Below are 15,367 nucleotides of genomic sequence, written 5' to 3'. Positions count from 1 at the left end.
TAATTTAACATAGGAAAAAAAACTGGCGCGCAAAATATTTTCTGAAATATCACAGACAAAATGGAAAACGTGACAAGTGTGTTTAGAGACTCTGCAAAGTCGCGCAGAAGGCCCAACAACTCTGTTTGGAACTGTTACTGTTGCAAAGCGTATTGCCTGGAGCAGCTTTGTTAAACGACCTAATCGTTCACATCTGGAGCAGCACTGAGAGGTGGCGAAGAAGTCAAGATAGAGGCGAGAGGCAGGAAAAACAGTGCAGAATATTCAGGAGGTGCAACACGAGCACAGGGGCATATCCTGAGACGAATGTTCATATGCGACCTACCGACAGCAAGACAAAAACAAAGAGCGAGAAAAGAAGCTTCAGTCTATTGTCTACATGAAACATTTGAGGTGTCGCGTTATCATTAGTATGCCAGGGCTGCTAATCCTCAGCTGTCTTTGCAGAAGAATTTCATTCCTGCAGCTCTTGAATATTTTCTTGGCTTCCATCTAACCTGCAGGCTGAGGCAGGGCCCTAAAACAAATATGATAGTGATCAGAGATCCTGATCTGGATGTGATGGGTGTCCAGGGGCCGAAAAGCCACGTGTTTGCATACCCAAAGAGGAGCTGCTCTTATTGGGCAAGACAACACTGATGATACTGAACGTAGAGTCCTGGTTCTTATTAGGCCAGAAATACATGAGATCTTGGCCTACATATTGCGTTCTACGTACACAACATTCGTTCATGTGCTATTGCGGCAATAACAAACCTCAGCACTCAATGGGGGCAATAGAGTTACCTTCACATATGTCATCAAAATGAATGTTTATTATTCAAAAAGCTCACTATAAACATGTAGCTAACTTGTGGTTGTGTCAAGAGGATAACCCCCCAGTTGCCGAGCCGCATGCGATTCGTGTTTATTGTGATTATTTGGAGTCCCATACAAAACCTACAATTAAGCCTAAATTTAACCTTACCCCCTTTCACTAAATCTAACCCTAAACCTAACCATAGTAAAAGAGAGAGAGACTCTTGTGAGATTTTGGTTGCCGGCTTCAAGACACTGCCCCTACTTGCTCAGCAAGATACACTTCTAACTGTTGCTCTGCCATGACAGTAGTTGACAAAAGAGGAAACAGAGTTTTTTATCTCTATGTTACGATTTGATCCCTGCAACTAGGCTGACATGGCTATCCCATAACAATGCTTTTTATAACCATTAAATAGGCATATACTGTATACAGGTATGTACCAATACATAACTTATATGTAATATCACACAAAAAACTTTCAATTAGAAACAACCTGTTGACTTCCTGTACTCCATGCAGCTGGGAAATTGTTTTGTTCAACATTTCTTCTCTCCACAACTCCATCCCCCCACCGACCCTCCTTCCCTTTTACTTATTTCCTTATCATCACTATCACTTTTCCTCCATCCACTCACCAACTGTGCAGCATATCACCCTCAGTCTACCTCCTCTCTCTAACTCTCTCTCTCCCTTGTCTAAGCTTTAACTGAAACCATCTGCTTGGAATTCCAGACTGATGAAGGTCTGCCTGAGAGTTACCCCCCGTTCTCTTTCTGCACAATCAGATTTTATTAGCGTACACTCCAGCACTTAGCGTTCTGGTTTTAAGAGCACTGATGGCTCTTAATGTGAAATAAAACCCTGCTCTCCACGTGAGGGGCCACACATGATCCAGAGGGGCCTGCTGTAGCTTAGGGGGTGGAGGGTGTACAGAGCCCTGCTATCAATCAGCCAAAGAGCCCTTATCACCCTGGAGAGAGGTGGATGATCCCCACACCCCGTCAACCTACAGGGGGTTAACCTTGGCCCAATGCTGGGGGCTTTAGCTTGGCCCAACACTGATATTGCCCAGCCTAGAGGGGTATTAGTAGGACATATGATAAGTACATGCACACATACTTGTATACTTACAGCAGCCATATGACAAGTCGGTATTAGTTTGACATACGACAAGCATGAACTGTCTAACATGCACAGACACACAAACAGGACTATATTTCATCATGGCCAGCTCTATATTTTTGACCTGTGAGCAGCTGCAAGATCTTGCTGGACACACAAATTGCATTAAATTGTTTTCCCAAGTGTTTTCCACATTATATACTGCTAGTGCTTTTGCACAAACATATAGAATCTCTAAGGGTGTGCAATGCAAACATCTTAGCTCATGAGTCAGAATGCTTAATGGCCAGGTCCAACTGCCTAAAGTTAAAACTCACTTAAACCTTAGAGTAGACATCACACTGAATGAGAGAAAAAGAGGCTGTGAGAGTTACGTACAGAATGTACAATGGGTATATAACTTTCAAAAAACATTCCAAAGGACAAAACAATCAATAAGAGATGGGTTTTTAAATTAGACGTGATTTTGAACATTAAGTTAGTTTACGTCAAATTAAATATCGTGCCTCTTAAGGTATTAAGTACATAGTCACCTTACATGGTCTGCAGAAAATATACAAATATAAAAGGTTCATGCTCATACAAAAGTCTATAAAGGCTGTTAACAGAAATTCATCTAGAATATTCCATCTATGAAACTGGTCTAGGAGAAATCTTTGAGAAAATCAAAGGACGTAAACTGTTTGAATACACCCACCACACCAACGTCTAACAAATACAGAAACTAAACTAACAAATCTACTCCCACAGTAATGAGGAAATTCAATGCATCTTTTTTCAGACTTCCTATTTTCTGCACTAATTCTTAATATAAGATCACAGTGGTTATTGGGTGTATTTGCTGAGCTAATGTTGATTTTAGCCAGCTCTCCCAAATTGAGCAAAACTAATAAGGAAACAACTGAAAAGTTAGATTTAACACACTTTTACCACTTTTGAAATATAGGCAATTAAATATAATATCTACCCCTGTAAAGAATACGAAAGATATATAAAAACATATTGTGAGACTTTGCATTGTGTTGTTTACAAACAGCCAGCAAAAAGCAAACTAGATAAAAGACTTTAAAGATGGCATAAACAGCTCGCTGTCTTGTCGAAAATAACCCAGTGTGGAATTTAAGTGGGCATCTCAAAGTGCGCCCCTTCTGTGTGAACCTGGCTGACTCCGAAACGCCTGCCTCAGATTAATAAATTGATGAAAAAATACATTTATGCACATGCTAATCTCGAGCAGCTTCAAAGGCCTTTTCATTGATGTCACAGAATGAAGGGAGCCGTACGCGTGCGTGTGTGTATATAAGGATGGCTGCTTGGTTTACCAGTCCTCACAGGGGGAAGCATGTCTCCTGAAGGGCCCTGCTCTTGAAAAGCCAGAGAAGGCTATAAACAGAATATGTAATGGCAGGGAGGGAACAGAGGGAGGGTTGATGGGCAAGCTATGGGTGGCAGAGGGAGTCGACGCCAACTCCTGCTCTCCTAAGAGAAAGGAAGGAGGAGAGAAGGCCAAGGCTGGCAGTGTTTCACACAATTCAAAGAGTATGGAGCATGCAAACACATCCGTACACACGATACACACACACACATTGGTTTTCTGGGACAGGAGTTGAGTGGTTTATGGGAGTCTGTGCAGTTGTATGTTTGACAAGAACTATGTATTTCCCAACAATCTAATATAATGTGAGATAAGTGTGAGATGTCATTGGTAACTAAATAAGTCCTGAAAAAGATAGTTTCTTCCAAAAATATTTGGTTCTCTGTTAAATCCTATTTTAAAAGCAGCCACTGTTGCAGTGCTAAAAATGAAATGTATATTCATGTATGGTAGTCCTAAACTATTGAGAATAGGAGTAGAAATACAATCCGTGCCTTTGGTTTGACTCATGTAGGTGTGCCCAAATACAAGATCCATGCAATCCATTTGTCATAGAATAATGCCTCTTTTAACACACTTTCTGTTTTTACAGTCAGTTCTAAATCGGACGATCTTTGTAGCCTAGATTCAGGGCCGAACTTTTATTTAATTTCTGCACGCAGTAAATAACACACACTGCCACTCTAATAAAAGAGTTCTTGTTCAGCCCTCAAAGCATGGCATTGCGACCATTTGAGGGTGAGTTATTCGCAAATAACTAAGCATCAGCAAACGTACACTTTTCAATTAAGATGAATATGCAGTTTTAAAAATGTGTATGAATAAAGTGTATAAATATTAAGGTGCCCATTTTCAAGAGTGATTACAGTAGTTATTCCAACTCGCTGTCCAGTTAGACACGGAGAGGACAAAGACGCTGCAAACAGATGTAAAACAAATTAAACAACAAATAAAGAATACAAATCTGAGTATGGGTGATGTAATGTGAGTCACAAAAGTCAGATGGTGTGTGGAGCGGGAGGAGATTTTGAGCAATTACGCAAGCTTTTTGTTTCACTTTCCAGCATGTGCGCTCCTCAATCCAGGTGCTCTTAATCAGTCATCAGTTACTCATCTCAGCGCTAGTTTGTGAGAACTCGAATTTAAATCAGAGATATACAGTATGTTTATCAAGGTACCACTAATAACAGTTTAACCTTCAATAATGGCACCACGTTTTCACACAGATGTATGTACAGATGTATAGAGTTCTCTTATTTTTGAAAATATCTCTGCAGTGTTTGATGCTCTCATTGTGTTTCCTGGTTGTTTGCCACAATGATATTTGATAGTGACAACAGAACTATACAGAATTGTTTTCAATTCAAATAATTGTTAGCATTTTACAATTAATGTAAACTGAATGTAATTTCAAAGTATGGGGGCTATATTAATTTATCCATAATGTACCAAGATAGAAAGTAGATTACAAAGAAAACTGGCTTCTTTTCTACTGAGCACTTGGACTAGAATTACTGTTATTTTGCTGATGTAATATTCAGTAGACTAGTTAACAATACAGTTTTAACAGGCTATACATTTCTATTGAAATAATGTGTAGTTAGAGGTTTGTGTTTCATACATATAAAAGAGTACCCCCAATAAGTACCACACAGTTGTATTCTACACTGATTAAGAGAAAACAACACTGGTATCAGATAGGGATCAGCAAATACTGAGATTTCAGATATCAAAATCAGGAGAGAAAAAGTGGTATCAGTGCATCCCTACTAAAATACACCATAGAAATCGTAATAAAAAAAGAATGGAGAGATTTTAAATCGGAATAGTATCAAATTAGGAAAACTCTATGAACACCCAACCCTGATAAATAAAATAAAATAACTGTGTAAATACAGCTTATGGAAAATAAACATGAGTCAGGAACTTGCAATAGTATAATACATTTGCCAAAATTGACTATGTTTCAATTTCTCAAAGCCTAATCTTCATTTGCTTCAATAGAAATATGGCATCTCTTATTTTTCATAAATTCCCTAAACAGCATAAAATGAAATGAAAAAAAAAAAAAACGGTAACACTTAACAATAAGGTTCCATTCGCTAACATTAATAAATGTTAGGTATCACGAACAAACAATATATTTTTACAGCATTTATTAATCTTTGTTAATGTTGGTTAATAAACACAATTGCTCAATGCTAGTTCATGTTAGTTTATAGTGTATTAACTAATGTTGACTAATACAACTTTTGATTTAAATAAATGTATATGTTGAAATTAACATTAACCAAGATTAATAATAGCTATAAAAATATTGTTCATTGTTAGTTTATGTTAACTAATTTTAACTAATGGAACCTTATTGTAAAGTGTTAACAACATTTATGCATATGTAAACATTAAATACAGTAAAACATTGCTGAGAATTAGCTTTACTCTAAGATATGTACCTTTAGTCGAAGGTCTTAACCTGAGAGTTACTTGTATTTGAGGTTAAATTATTCTCAAAGAAAAAATATCCATGTAGAAATCAGTCAAGACTGTTTACACAGTTGTGATAACAGCATCAACGGAGAACATTTGGCAACTACCTTTCAGATGGCCTTCAAACAGATCTGTCTTTCTCTCGTTCTCTGGCAAGCAAACACACATGTTAGGGGTGTAGGCACAATGTTCACTCTGTTGAAGTTACAGTTACACTCATCACTGTGGCAGCAGGAGCCAGAGGCTTAAGAACCAAACAGGTACAGCCCGTCTTGAATACACAAACGCAAAGGATCTTTAAAAACGTGCACAATAGCGCTATTGACGCAACTTTGTCTCGAAAATTTTAAGTGCTAATAGCTGCAAGCACCTGAATGTGGAAAAAAGCCTAGTGGCCTGGGCCTGGAATGCTGTGAAAGACATGTGGCCTGAGCTATGATGACATGCTCAGGCATTACAAAAGTGCGTGTTTGTGTGCGAGTATGCCCCGTGCTATTTTTCCCCAAGAAGACAAGACTAAACAATTTAAAATGTGTTTCCACTGAGGTATGTTTGTTTGGCAACGTGGGCGCCTCAACACAAAAGCTGCAGTTAAAAGGTTTGGCGAGTCACTCTGTTCTCTACCATTCTGTAGCAGAGAGGGTGTAAAAATCTGACTGCATTAAAATAACACGGGCATGTGCTGAAAGGACTAAATCGAATGAAAAAGGAGTCAGAAAACAAATTATGACTGAGCCATTTCTAAGAGAGCAGAGACTTTACCAGAAAATCATTTCAGCATGTAAATGTGGATTTAAGTACAATGCTAGGAACCAACACGGGCCATTGAAAAACTTTTAGGGTTGAATCCATAAAATGTGTTTACAACACATTTATATACCACATGTCAAAACCTGCCATCATAATGGATAGATGTATTGCTGTGGTTTGAAAAGGGAATGTCCTGTATTACGAGAAATGGTGTGACTGTTACGAGATTATACTGACAAAGCTTTAATTTTGCAATTTTTTTATTCATAATATAAGATGGGTAATGATGGGGATAAGAACAGAATGGAATTAGAAAAATGACGCGAGCCGGATTCGAACATTCACCCAAATGAGCACCAAGGCTCAAAGTGTCTAATTATGTACACTAGCCCACAGCTCCACAGATCTCTTCTTTTAGCAATATTCAAGAGGCCCACAAATCACTGAAGCATCAAAAGTTGTACTTTGCACATCAACTACATAAATGTATTATGTAGAATTGGTATACTACTGTATACTATAGTACTCTATACGTTACTTTCCCCTCTTTCTCTTTCCATCCTTCTCTCTCTCTCGAGTCCTCTCCATTTCCAACTCGAGTCTCTCTTACAGATGATTCCTCAGGCCGAGCGCAAGCATTCATCTCACTGACAACCATTGAGAAGAGCTGTAGAGATGGCTGGCTGACACACACGTTCCTCAGAAACAGTCCCTCTGGATTATTGAGGAATTTGAGCACTGAACAGACCCTAAATCAATTATGAGAAATCTGCACGCCTGCATTTCCCCACATCTCTCCCGTCTGTCACTCCGTTCTGCCGTTTCTCTTAATCTTGCTCTCATTTTTGTCCTTTTTTTTTCCTCCAAGCTCTGCTTTCTTTGTCTTTCTTTTTGTTTTTCATTGAGAACATCTTTTACACAATGCTTTTAAGTTATCTGGATGGGTGCCCTCACTGCTAGCTGAACAGAAAACTGATCTGTCAAAGAACAAATGTGAGGTACAAGCTTAAATTTGAGCTGCTCAATGGCTCTGGCAAATGTAGCCTTATCATACTGTCAATAAGAAAACACTCAGAAAACATGTGAGAAAAGGAGGCAGAATTGGCAGAATACTTGCCACCTTTCCTAGTATATTTCTTAATTTGTAAATGGCCTCTCAGTTTTTAGTTGTCAACTTAAAATGTAGATTTAGAATAACTACCCTGGATTGAACTTGAGATAACAAAAATATCCAAGTTTTTGTTGGCTGTGACAAGTTATCGAACTTAGAAAAACTATTCAGCTGAAACAAAAATATAAGTCAAGAAAACTACACACATGAAATTGTGGTGTTTCTGTCTTATTTTTCATTTTTTTTTACTGTTTGCTGCCTTCATATACGATGCTGATTGTTGTGTTTATTGTCACTTTCAGTTATTTGTCATGTAGCAATAATTCAAAGCTCATTTTTACTTAATGATGTGTTTGTTGATTGTCCCCATCATTGTGACTTGCGTGTGTAAAATGTTGACGGCATGTGTGTCCGCTTGACATTCATGAATGATTGAGGGATCTGAGGTCTCTTATCAATGACTTGGATTTGCCCCCAAACAGTTTTTTCACCTCAGACATGGGGTAGCTCTTCAATATTTGGTTTAATTTAAGTCAAGTTTGCTTAAAAAGATGTGCTCATTTAACAAGTTATATACATTTAAGTCAACTTTACGCTCCATTTAAACAATTTTCCATCAAGTTGACAAAACTTAAAAGTTTTATGGCAGCACAAAAACTAAGTTTTATCAACTTGATTTTTTAAGTTTTAACAACAAAACAGTACACTTACAGCATACAGATACACGTGCATACACGTGACTCCTCTTTGATATGTAAATGCCCCCAAGCACCCTAAATATCCAAATCAAGGCATGTGATACCAACAATATTAACAACCTGATTACACGTGACTATATCTATGTTTTTGTACTCGGAATTAGTGAGGGTTTTGTTTGAAGACCTTTTGCTAAAACCACAGGTATTCTGAACTTCGTATTCCCTTTGACCGTTTCCTTGGCATATTTCTTCAATGTTACACACGACAGAGGATAACAATAAATATTTCATGTAAACTTTGAATTCGCAAGAGTTTTGCAACCCCACCTTGGGGATATAAGCAACGTCGCTCACTAAAATAACCTACACATTAGTTTAGAAGTGACACTATTAGATGTTCACTCTATTTGCAATTGCTTTAGGCTTCTCTTTGGCGGTTGAGGCCTGGCTTAGTGAGCACTGTATATTCTCAGCTACCTGTAATGTGATTTGTGCACTTTACCGTAAGCATTTTGGTTAAAAATTGTTAAACCTACACAGTGAGACCTAAGATTTTATTGCATTTTCAAAAATGTAGAAAAATAAATACAGAAAAACAGACTCAATATTCCATCCCATGATAGAAGTTGAATGGCTTTCATTCTGACAAAGAACATAGTCTCTATACTCAATCCAACTCCTAAAATTCTCAATTTTCCAAAACATTCAGCCTACTGTAAATAGTTGGAACCTATTGAATATCTCTAAGGCCGACAGTACACAGTGTCAAATTACTCACATTCTGGATGAAAAAAAAGGTAAACAGAACAGACCTATGCTTTTCCTGGCAAACATCCTCCACATTTGAGCATTTGTTTGGACCGGACTGGGATATATCTGATAGGCTTAAAGACAAGAGAGTCCAAGATATCTTAAGGCCGAAGTATACTTCGGGTGTGCTCATTGTGGAATGCTCCGCGCACAGTATGTGTGATGCAAATTGCACTGGGATAATCTGTTTTCTGGAACTTTCAGACAAAATACGAGCTCCAATCCGCTCAAGTTCAGGAGGTTACGAAAGATTTTAATACTGTGAGGAATAATAAAATGGTTACATGTGGACGCTGCCTCTTTTCCAAAACAAGATGAGTGGGAAGATGAATCCAGCCTGGATATTTGTCTCAAATGTACAACTACATTGATTCTGCTATGGGGTTATTTTCTGTGGGAACAAAATCTTTCTACAGCCCACAATCAGCTAACTAAATTTAAAAAAGTTAAAATCCTTATCCTGAATGACATCATCTAAATGTTTGCTAGTAAGCCCATATTAGCCTCTGGCTCCTTAATGCGCAGCATGTTGGCGATAACAGAGGGCTTCTGTATTCGTAAGATTTTCCTGACATTGGCTCAATACACCAACATTTGTCATTTTTTGTTAAGCACGAAGCTGAGCTCATAATGGGTCAGTTCATCAAATACTTTCTAACATGTCAAGTCACTAAAGATCATTTTAAAATCGACTAGTCGTTGGGTTGTCCTGAATAATTAGGATCATCTGATCCCCCAACTTATTTATTAAGGAGAGTTTACATAAGATGCATTCTTGCGTTCAAACACAGCCAGTTAGAGCACAAATGTAATGGAACATGGCATTTTTAATGCATTTATAAAAGACTATTTTTAATGTGGCATGTTGTCTTGAAAACTCAACACTCTGTGATAAAAGAGTGATAATTTAAATGGCATTTCAACGCAAACAGTCTTAAGTTATCAGCGGGCTAATTTAATAACTGCCGCTAAAACATTTTTTTTTTGTAAAAATGTTAACCTCAAAACGAGAACGCGAGTTGCGTGTACAGCCTGAGGCGATATTGAGGTTGGGATGAACTAGGATGGTCCATGCTGCTTTAAGAAAATTTAAGCCAGTTGGCTCTTCCCACAACAAAACTGTATAGGCCGATGAACAAAAGAAGATCTGGGCACTACTACTATGCATCTAGTCTGTAAGAGGCAACCATTACGCTAATGAGGGCCTATGGAGATCCCAATGAAGCCATCAGCATTCACTCCGAATGACAATGCAAGACTAACGCCCCAGGAACTGAATGGAACGGATTGGGAAGGAGGGAGAGCACGTACGAAGAGGTGAAAAGAAAGGGAGAGGCCAAGAAAAACTTGTGCGAGAGTGTATGTGTGTGTGTGTGTGTGTGTGTGGGGTGGTTGTAGATGCAACTTTTCATTCAAATGCTTGGCCGGATCCAATCAAATCACACTGCGATTCAGAGTGAAGACGAGTTGTTGTGCATTGGAATAAACAATGCCTTTAGAACTTCTAGATTTGGGGAAATGGCTCACAGTTTCGCCAAAAAAACAAAACAATCCCAATTGAAGCTCTCTCTCTCTTTTTTTTTTTTTTTTTTGCAAAGACCCAAACTTGTATTCTGTTTTTTTCCAGAGCGCTGACGCATAACATGGCAGCAAAGCCATACATGAATGCCTGCTGAGTTCTTTGCAAATTGGGTTGAAAGGACCCAATGCTAAGGCTAAAAGGGCAGTCAACCTTTCCCAGAAGCGGACACAAAACTCAAAAAACATTTATAGGAGAAAGGCCAAAGCAGGTAAACTCTGCAGCATTCTGACAAGAAGGAAACCCCCGATAGAATTTCAGTTTGACAGACCCCTTCTCTTGACCAGACTAATCTTATTTTAAAGCAGGCTAAACAAGCAGCCGAAAATGCTTAATTAATGCCAAGTGGTGGAAAGCTCAGAATTAGATTCACTGCATATTAGCTCAATTAGCCAAGCATTTCACAGACAAACACGAGGGACCTTTAGCACATATTTGGACAACCGAAGAGGCTCTAACATGGACATTATGAAGCCAAAAGACCACAATAACATTTTAGACACAAGATTTTGGCAAATCTGATGTAGTAAGTGGTGACGATTAGTGGCTTGACCTCACTTGGACCACAAAAATCGGCCACAAATACATTAATACAAATCTGTCAAGCAGCTCGAGCTTGCAATTTCAACTAATTTAACAAATTACATGACCTGAATACACAATGAAATGACTTCAAGCCCCAGAAAATTCACTTTAAAGTTTTATTTGATACTTGTTTATTCCCTAAATGTGTTGCATTGACAAAAGTACAAGTTCACACTGAATCAGTAATCTCAGAAATAACACAATAAAACTAAAACTAAAACTTACTTAAAATTTGCCAGTTGCAAATTTAGAATGCTCACATTCAACTGCCTGAGGAGAGATGTTTGTTCTCCTAACTAACATTTTTTTCCATAATGACTTACATTACACTAACACAGACAATGCCCCTAAAACAACCTGAGATCAGTTGTGTTGGACACAACAGGGTGATAACCATAACATAGACATTGAAGGGAAACAACCCCCCAAATATTCACAATACACTGTAAACCCTATGGTCAATACTGAAAAAATCACATTGTCTTAATTAAACATTAATTGGAATGTCAAGTTCTATATTTCCTGGCAATACCTCTACATTTGTGCATTTGTTACATACATCTTAAAAATCCAGACGTAAGATTTTAAGTGTTAACTCTACAGGGATACCCACAATGCCTTGCGCTTGAATTATCTAATTATGTTTCTTTGGTCAAAGGGAGCTTATGTGGGCTTTTAAATAGTTGTAATAAAGAATTAATAGATGTTGTAGCTCTTTTGTTGTATTATTTCTGTTGTTTTGATGTGTGATGTCACCATTAGGGTGATCTGTGTCCCCTTTGGTCAAGTTGGACCCTGTTAACACTATTTCAGTTCTCCTAGTACATGTGCAACTGAAGTACAGGAATATGTGCATTTCTATATAAAAATATGTTTATTTAATGATTGATCAAGAATCAGACATAATCTTCTTTATTAAAGATGTGTTATTGTATGACCTAAATTTGAGTTGAGACAACAACATTTAAATAGCAAATCTGAATTAAGTCTACTTGCATCCAGGTACTTTAACTTAAATAGTAGAGTTGAGTCCAATTTTAATGGATTTGGACTTGTCATAGACTCTGGATTTTTTTCCGAGTTCATGGCAATTGTGATGCAATGACAAACAAACAAGCAAACAAATAACGCAACATAGGGTGACCATACATCCTCTTTTTCAGACCTGAAAAAAGTGTCCGGCTGGGATTTAATAATTGCTTCTAAATGTCCAGAATTTGTCTTTGTCTTCATAATGATGTGCTCTTGACAGTTAATACTATTATTAAAGTACTTTAACTCTCTTGCCCGTGCTGTATGTGTGTGCGGGAAAGAGATCGCCATTCGCCAGACATGCTCTGATGCTTTCATCCAGAAATATCAATAAAGTAAGTACATTTTAAAAAAGTAAGTTCCCAAACTCTGCAAATTATTAAACGGAACACATGTTTTATCAGACTCACGTTACTAAGCAAAGTAATTTATAACTGAAAATGTTGACTATATCGAGACAAAATCAAATATGCTTCATATCAGGGATTATTTAAACGGAATATGATGGATGAAATAGACCATGATGGAAATTGTACACTCAGTCTGTTACATATTTGTAGCACAACATCTGTGTGTTACCTGTAAAGCTGGCACTTGCGTTTCATTGGCAAAAAAAGTCAGAAAACACAATGAAAACACAAGTGAGTGGAGAAGTCTCTATTCACCTATTATCCATACTAAATATAATGTGAAATGAACAACACGTCAGCTCAAAGAGTTAAATCTATTTACATGTATTTCACCCATAAGTAGAAATAAAAACTACATTAAAATGAGAAATAATAACTCTGGTTTTAATAACTAATGCAGCTTTCACTCTCTTTAGTCTACAAATAATTGAAAAAGTCAACAGAATGCAATAAGAAGGACAGTTTTGTCTTCATACACCTAAAGCATGTGCATTCACTCTGAAACCACATCGAAATTTGTTCAGCATGATGCAAATCATAAAATGTGAATATGAAAGGCAACAGGGTGTTTTTGTTGCATTTATATTTTTCTTAGTTGTAAAGGTTAAAATAAGCTTAAAATATTGATGTTGAGTTTACGGTTACAATTTGAATTCAGATTCAAGTACAGATTCATTTGGACTCGACTCGGACTGTTATGGACTCAATTGTTTAAAGACTCAGACTTGACTCGGTCTCCACTATGGTGGACTCGAACCCAACACTTAAATAGTTCAGTTCATTCTATATGAAAACCAAGTTTAGTTAACTTAATTATATACGTTTTGGAGACGCCATTACTCAATTCAGTTGAAGGAACCAGTTTACTCAATGAATTGAGTACAGTCAACTTATTAGGGTTTTCAGTGTGGTGGTCAATCAATATGAGGTTTTCAGAGACTGATTCCTACCTTCATTGTCAAAGTTGAACATCATTGATGCTAATCCATTGGGGTTTGAACCTTTAACTCTATGGCTACCAAACTTCTAGACTATGAAAGGAAAACTACTTTTTGAAGAAACATGCCGATTTCATATCGTTACCGTCCACAAGCCCCAAAACGTTTCTCATTGGTCCCAATAGAACTCCACAGACGCACTGAGACAGACAATGTGTTTCAATGGCACTCACCGTTCTCGCGCTCGGAGACAAAGCGCCGTTGGACAAGTAAGGATTGGACAGATCTGGAATCATTAGAAACGGGTAGCCTGGATAATGCGGGCTCTTAAAAAATCCTCCATCTTGCTGTCTTCTCAAAGCTTGACAGTGGACAGGAAGACATGCGTGATTAGGGACCTATTTTGCATAAACAATGCCGCATAAGTTAGTTCAACACAAGAAAGCGCTTACCTTCACTAAAATACTCCCGGGCTCTTTCATAACTGTCATCATCAGCTCTCGGTTGAGGGCGCCTCTCGGCTTGCTGAAGGAAAATTAAGAAACAGAGGAAAACAAAAGTTACTTTCCGTCAGCGACAACTACCACATTGGTTTGTTTTGACTGCACGCGCTCGTGTTTGACTCACCTCCGAATCGGACGAACTGCTGTTATTTTCCGACTCGTTCACTAACGAGGACTTCACGTCGTCAAGATCTCTTTCGGCCGACACGTTTTCGGAGATTTTATCTTCCTGTTCGCCCTCATCTTTGAATGAGATCATCTCATCGTTCGCCCCTAACTCGTCTCCTCCACCTCCGTTAAGCTGCGGCATGTTTACGATGTTTATCGCAACGGTTATTAAAATGACAGTTTGCGCTACCAGCCGAGTGAACTCTGAAGTGCAAAAGAACGGCGCAGTCCACTCAGTACGCGAGATCTTGAGGCGCCTTGTTGTTTCAGAAGTAATCCTTGGCACTTGTAAATAAATCCAATTTGCCCATGACTACTTTTAAGACGTCAGTTTCATCAGTATTCCTGGGAAAAAACTTCGCAAACGCAACTCCAGATGCGAAGCGATGTATCCTGCGCACAGCCCCGTCCAGAGAAACTTACGAACACCGCTTAAAGAACTCGTAACGGCTGAATTTCAAACGCGCGAAATTTTGAATTTGTTTGTGTGTTCCACAATCACAAAAAACCGAACGTAAAATTAAAAAAACGCGACTCTAAACCGCCCGTACTGATTACAACAAAGTTGCAATTGTCGCGTCGTCTCCGTACTTTCTATCCCACCGGCGTGTTTTATTCAAATAAAATCAGCTGTTCGTTTCTTTCACACCGCGAGTTAAAACGGTCATTTTTGGATAAACTAAACAACAAACAGTAAAAACGGTGTGTTTGAACGCGAAGAGGCTCCGTTTCCCTCCACGTTAGAATGCGCACGCAAGCAGCGGAGAGCGTTTGTGTGACTGAGCTGGAGGACCAGAAAGCAGAGGAGGAGTTAAACGCTGAAAAACGACACTCCATTCAACATGCACACACTCTCCGAGAAGTTTAAAGGAACCGTTTGTTTAGGGCTTGATTCTTGAAATAGTTCGCTGACACCAAGTTCTGGGATTGCGTTATTAATATTTATACAAGACATCTCAGGAGGTAATGCTCTGGAGTTGAGTTGAACCCATAATAT

General features: G+C 38.3%; 1 protein-coding gene across 1 annotated transcript in view; it reads right to left on the bottom strand.

Annotated features, from left to right (window-relative positions):
- Positions 1 to 15,138, bottom strand: part of LOC127630766 (transcription factor 7-like 1-B) — a 70,939-nt gene extending 55,801 nt beyond the window's left edge. Inside the window, 3 exon segments of the mRNA XM_052108530.1 lie at positions 13,933 to 14,060; positions 14,152 to 14,224; positions 14,327 to 15,138. Of these exon segments, the coding sequence (XP_051964490.1) occupies positions 13,933 to 14,060; positions 14,152 to 14,224; positions 14,327 to 14,512 (387 nt within the window). The 5' untranslated portion in view covers positions 14,513 to 15,138.
- Between the last annotated feature and the right edge of the window lie 229 nt (positions 15,139 to 15,367).

The sequence above is a fragment of the Xyrauchen texanus genome, chromosome 37 (assembly GCF_025860055.1).
Source record: "Xyrauchen texanus isolate HMW12.3.18 chromosome 37, RBS_HiC_50CHRs, whole genome shotgun sequence".
Classification (NCBI taxonomy): Eukaryota; Metazoa; Chordata; class Actinopteri; order Cypriniformes; family Catostomidae; genus Xyrauchen; species Xyrauchen texanus.
This window is presented reverse-complemented; position numbering and strand designations above follow the sequence as displayed.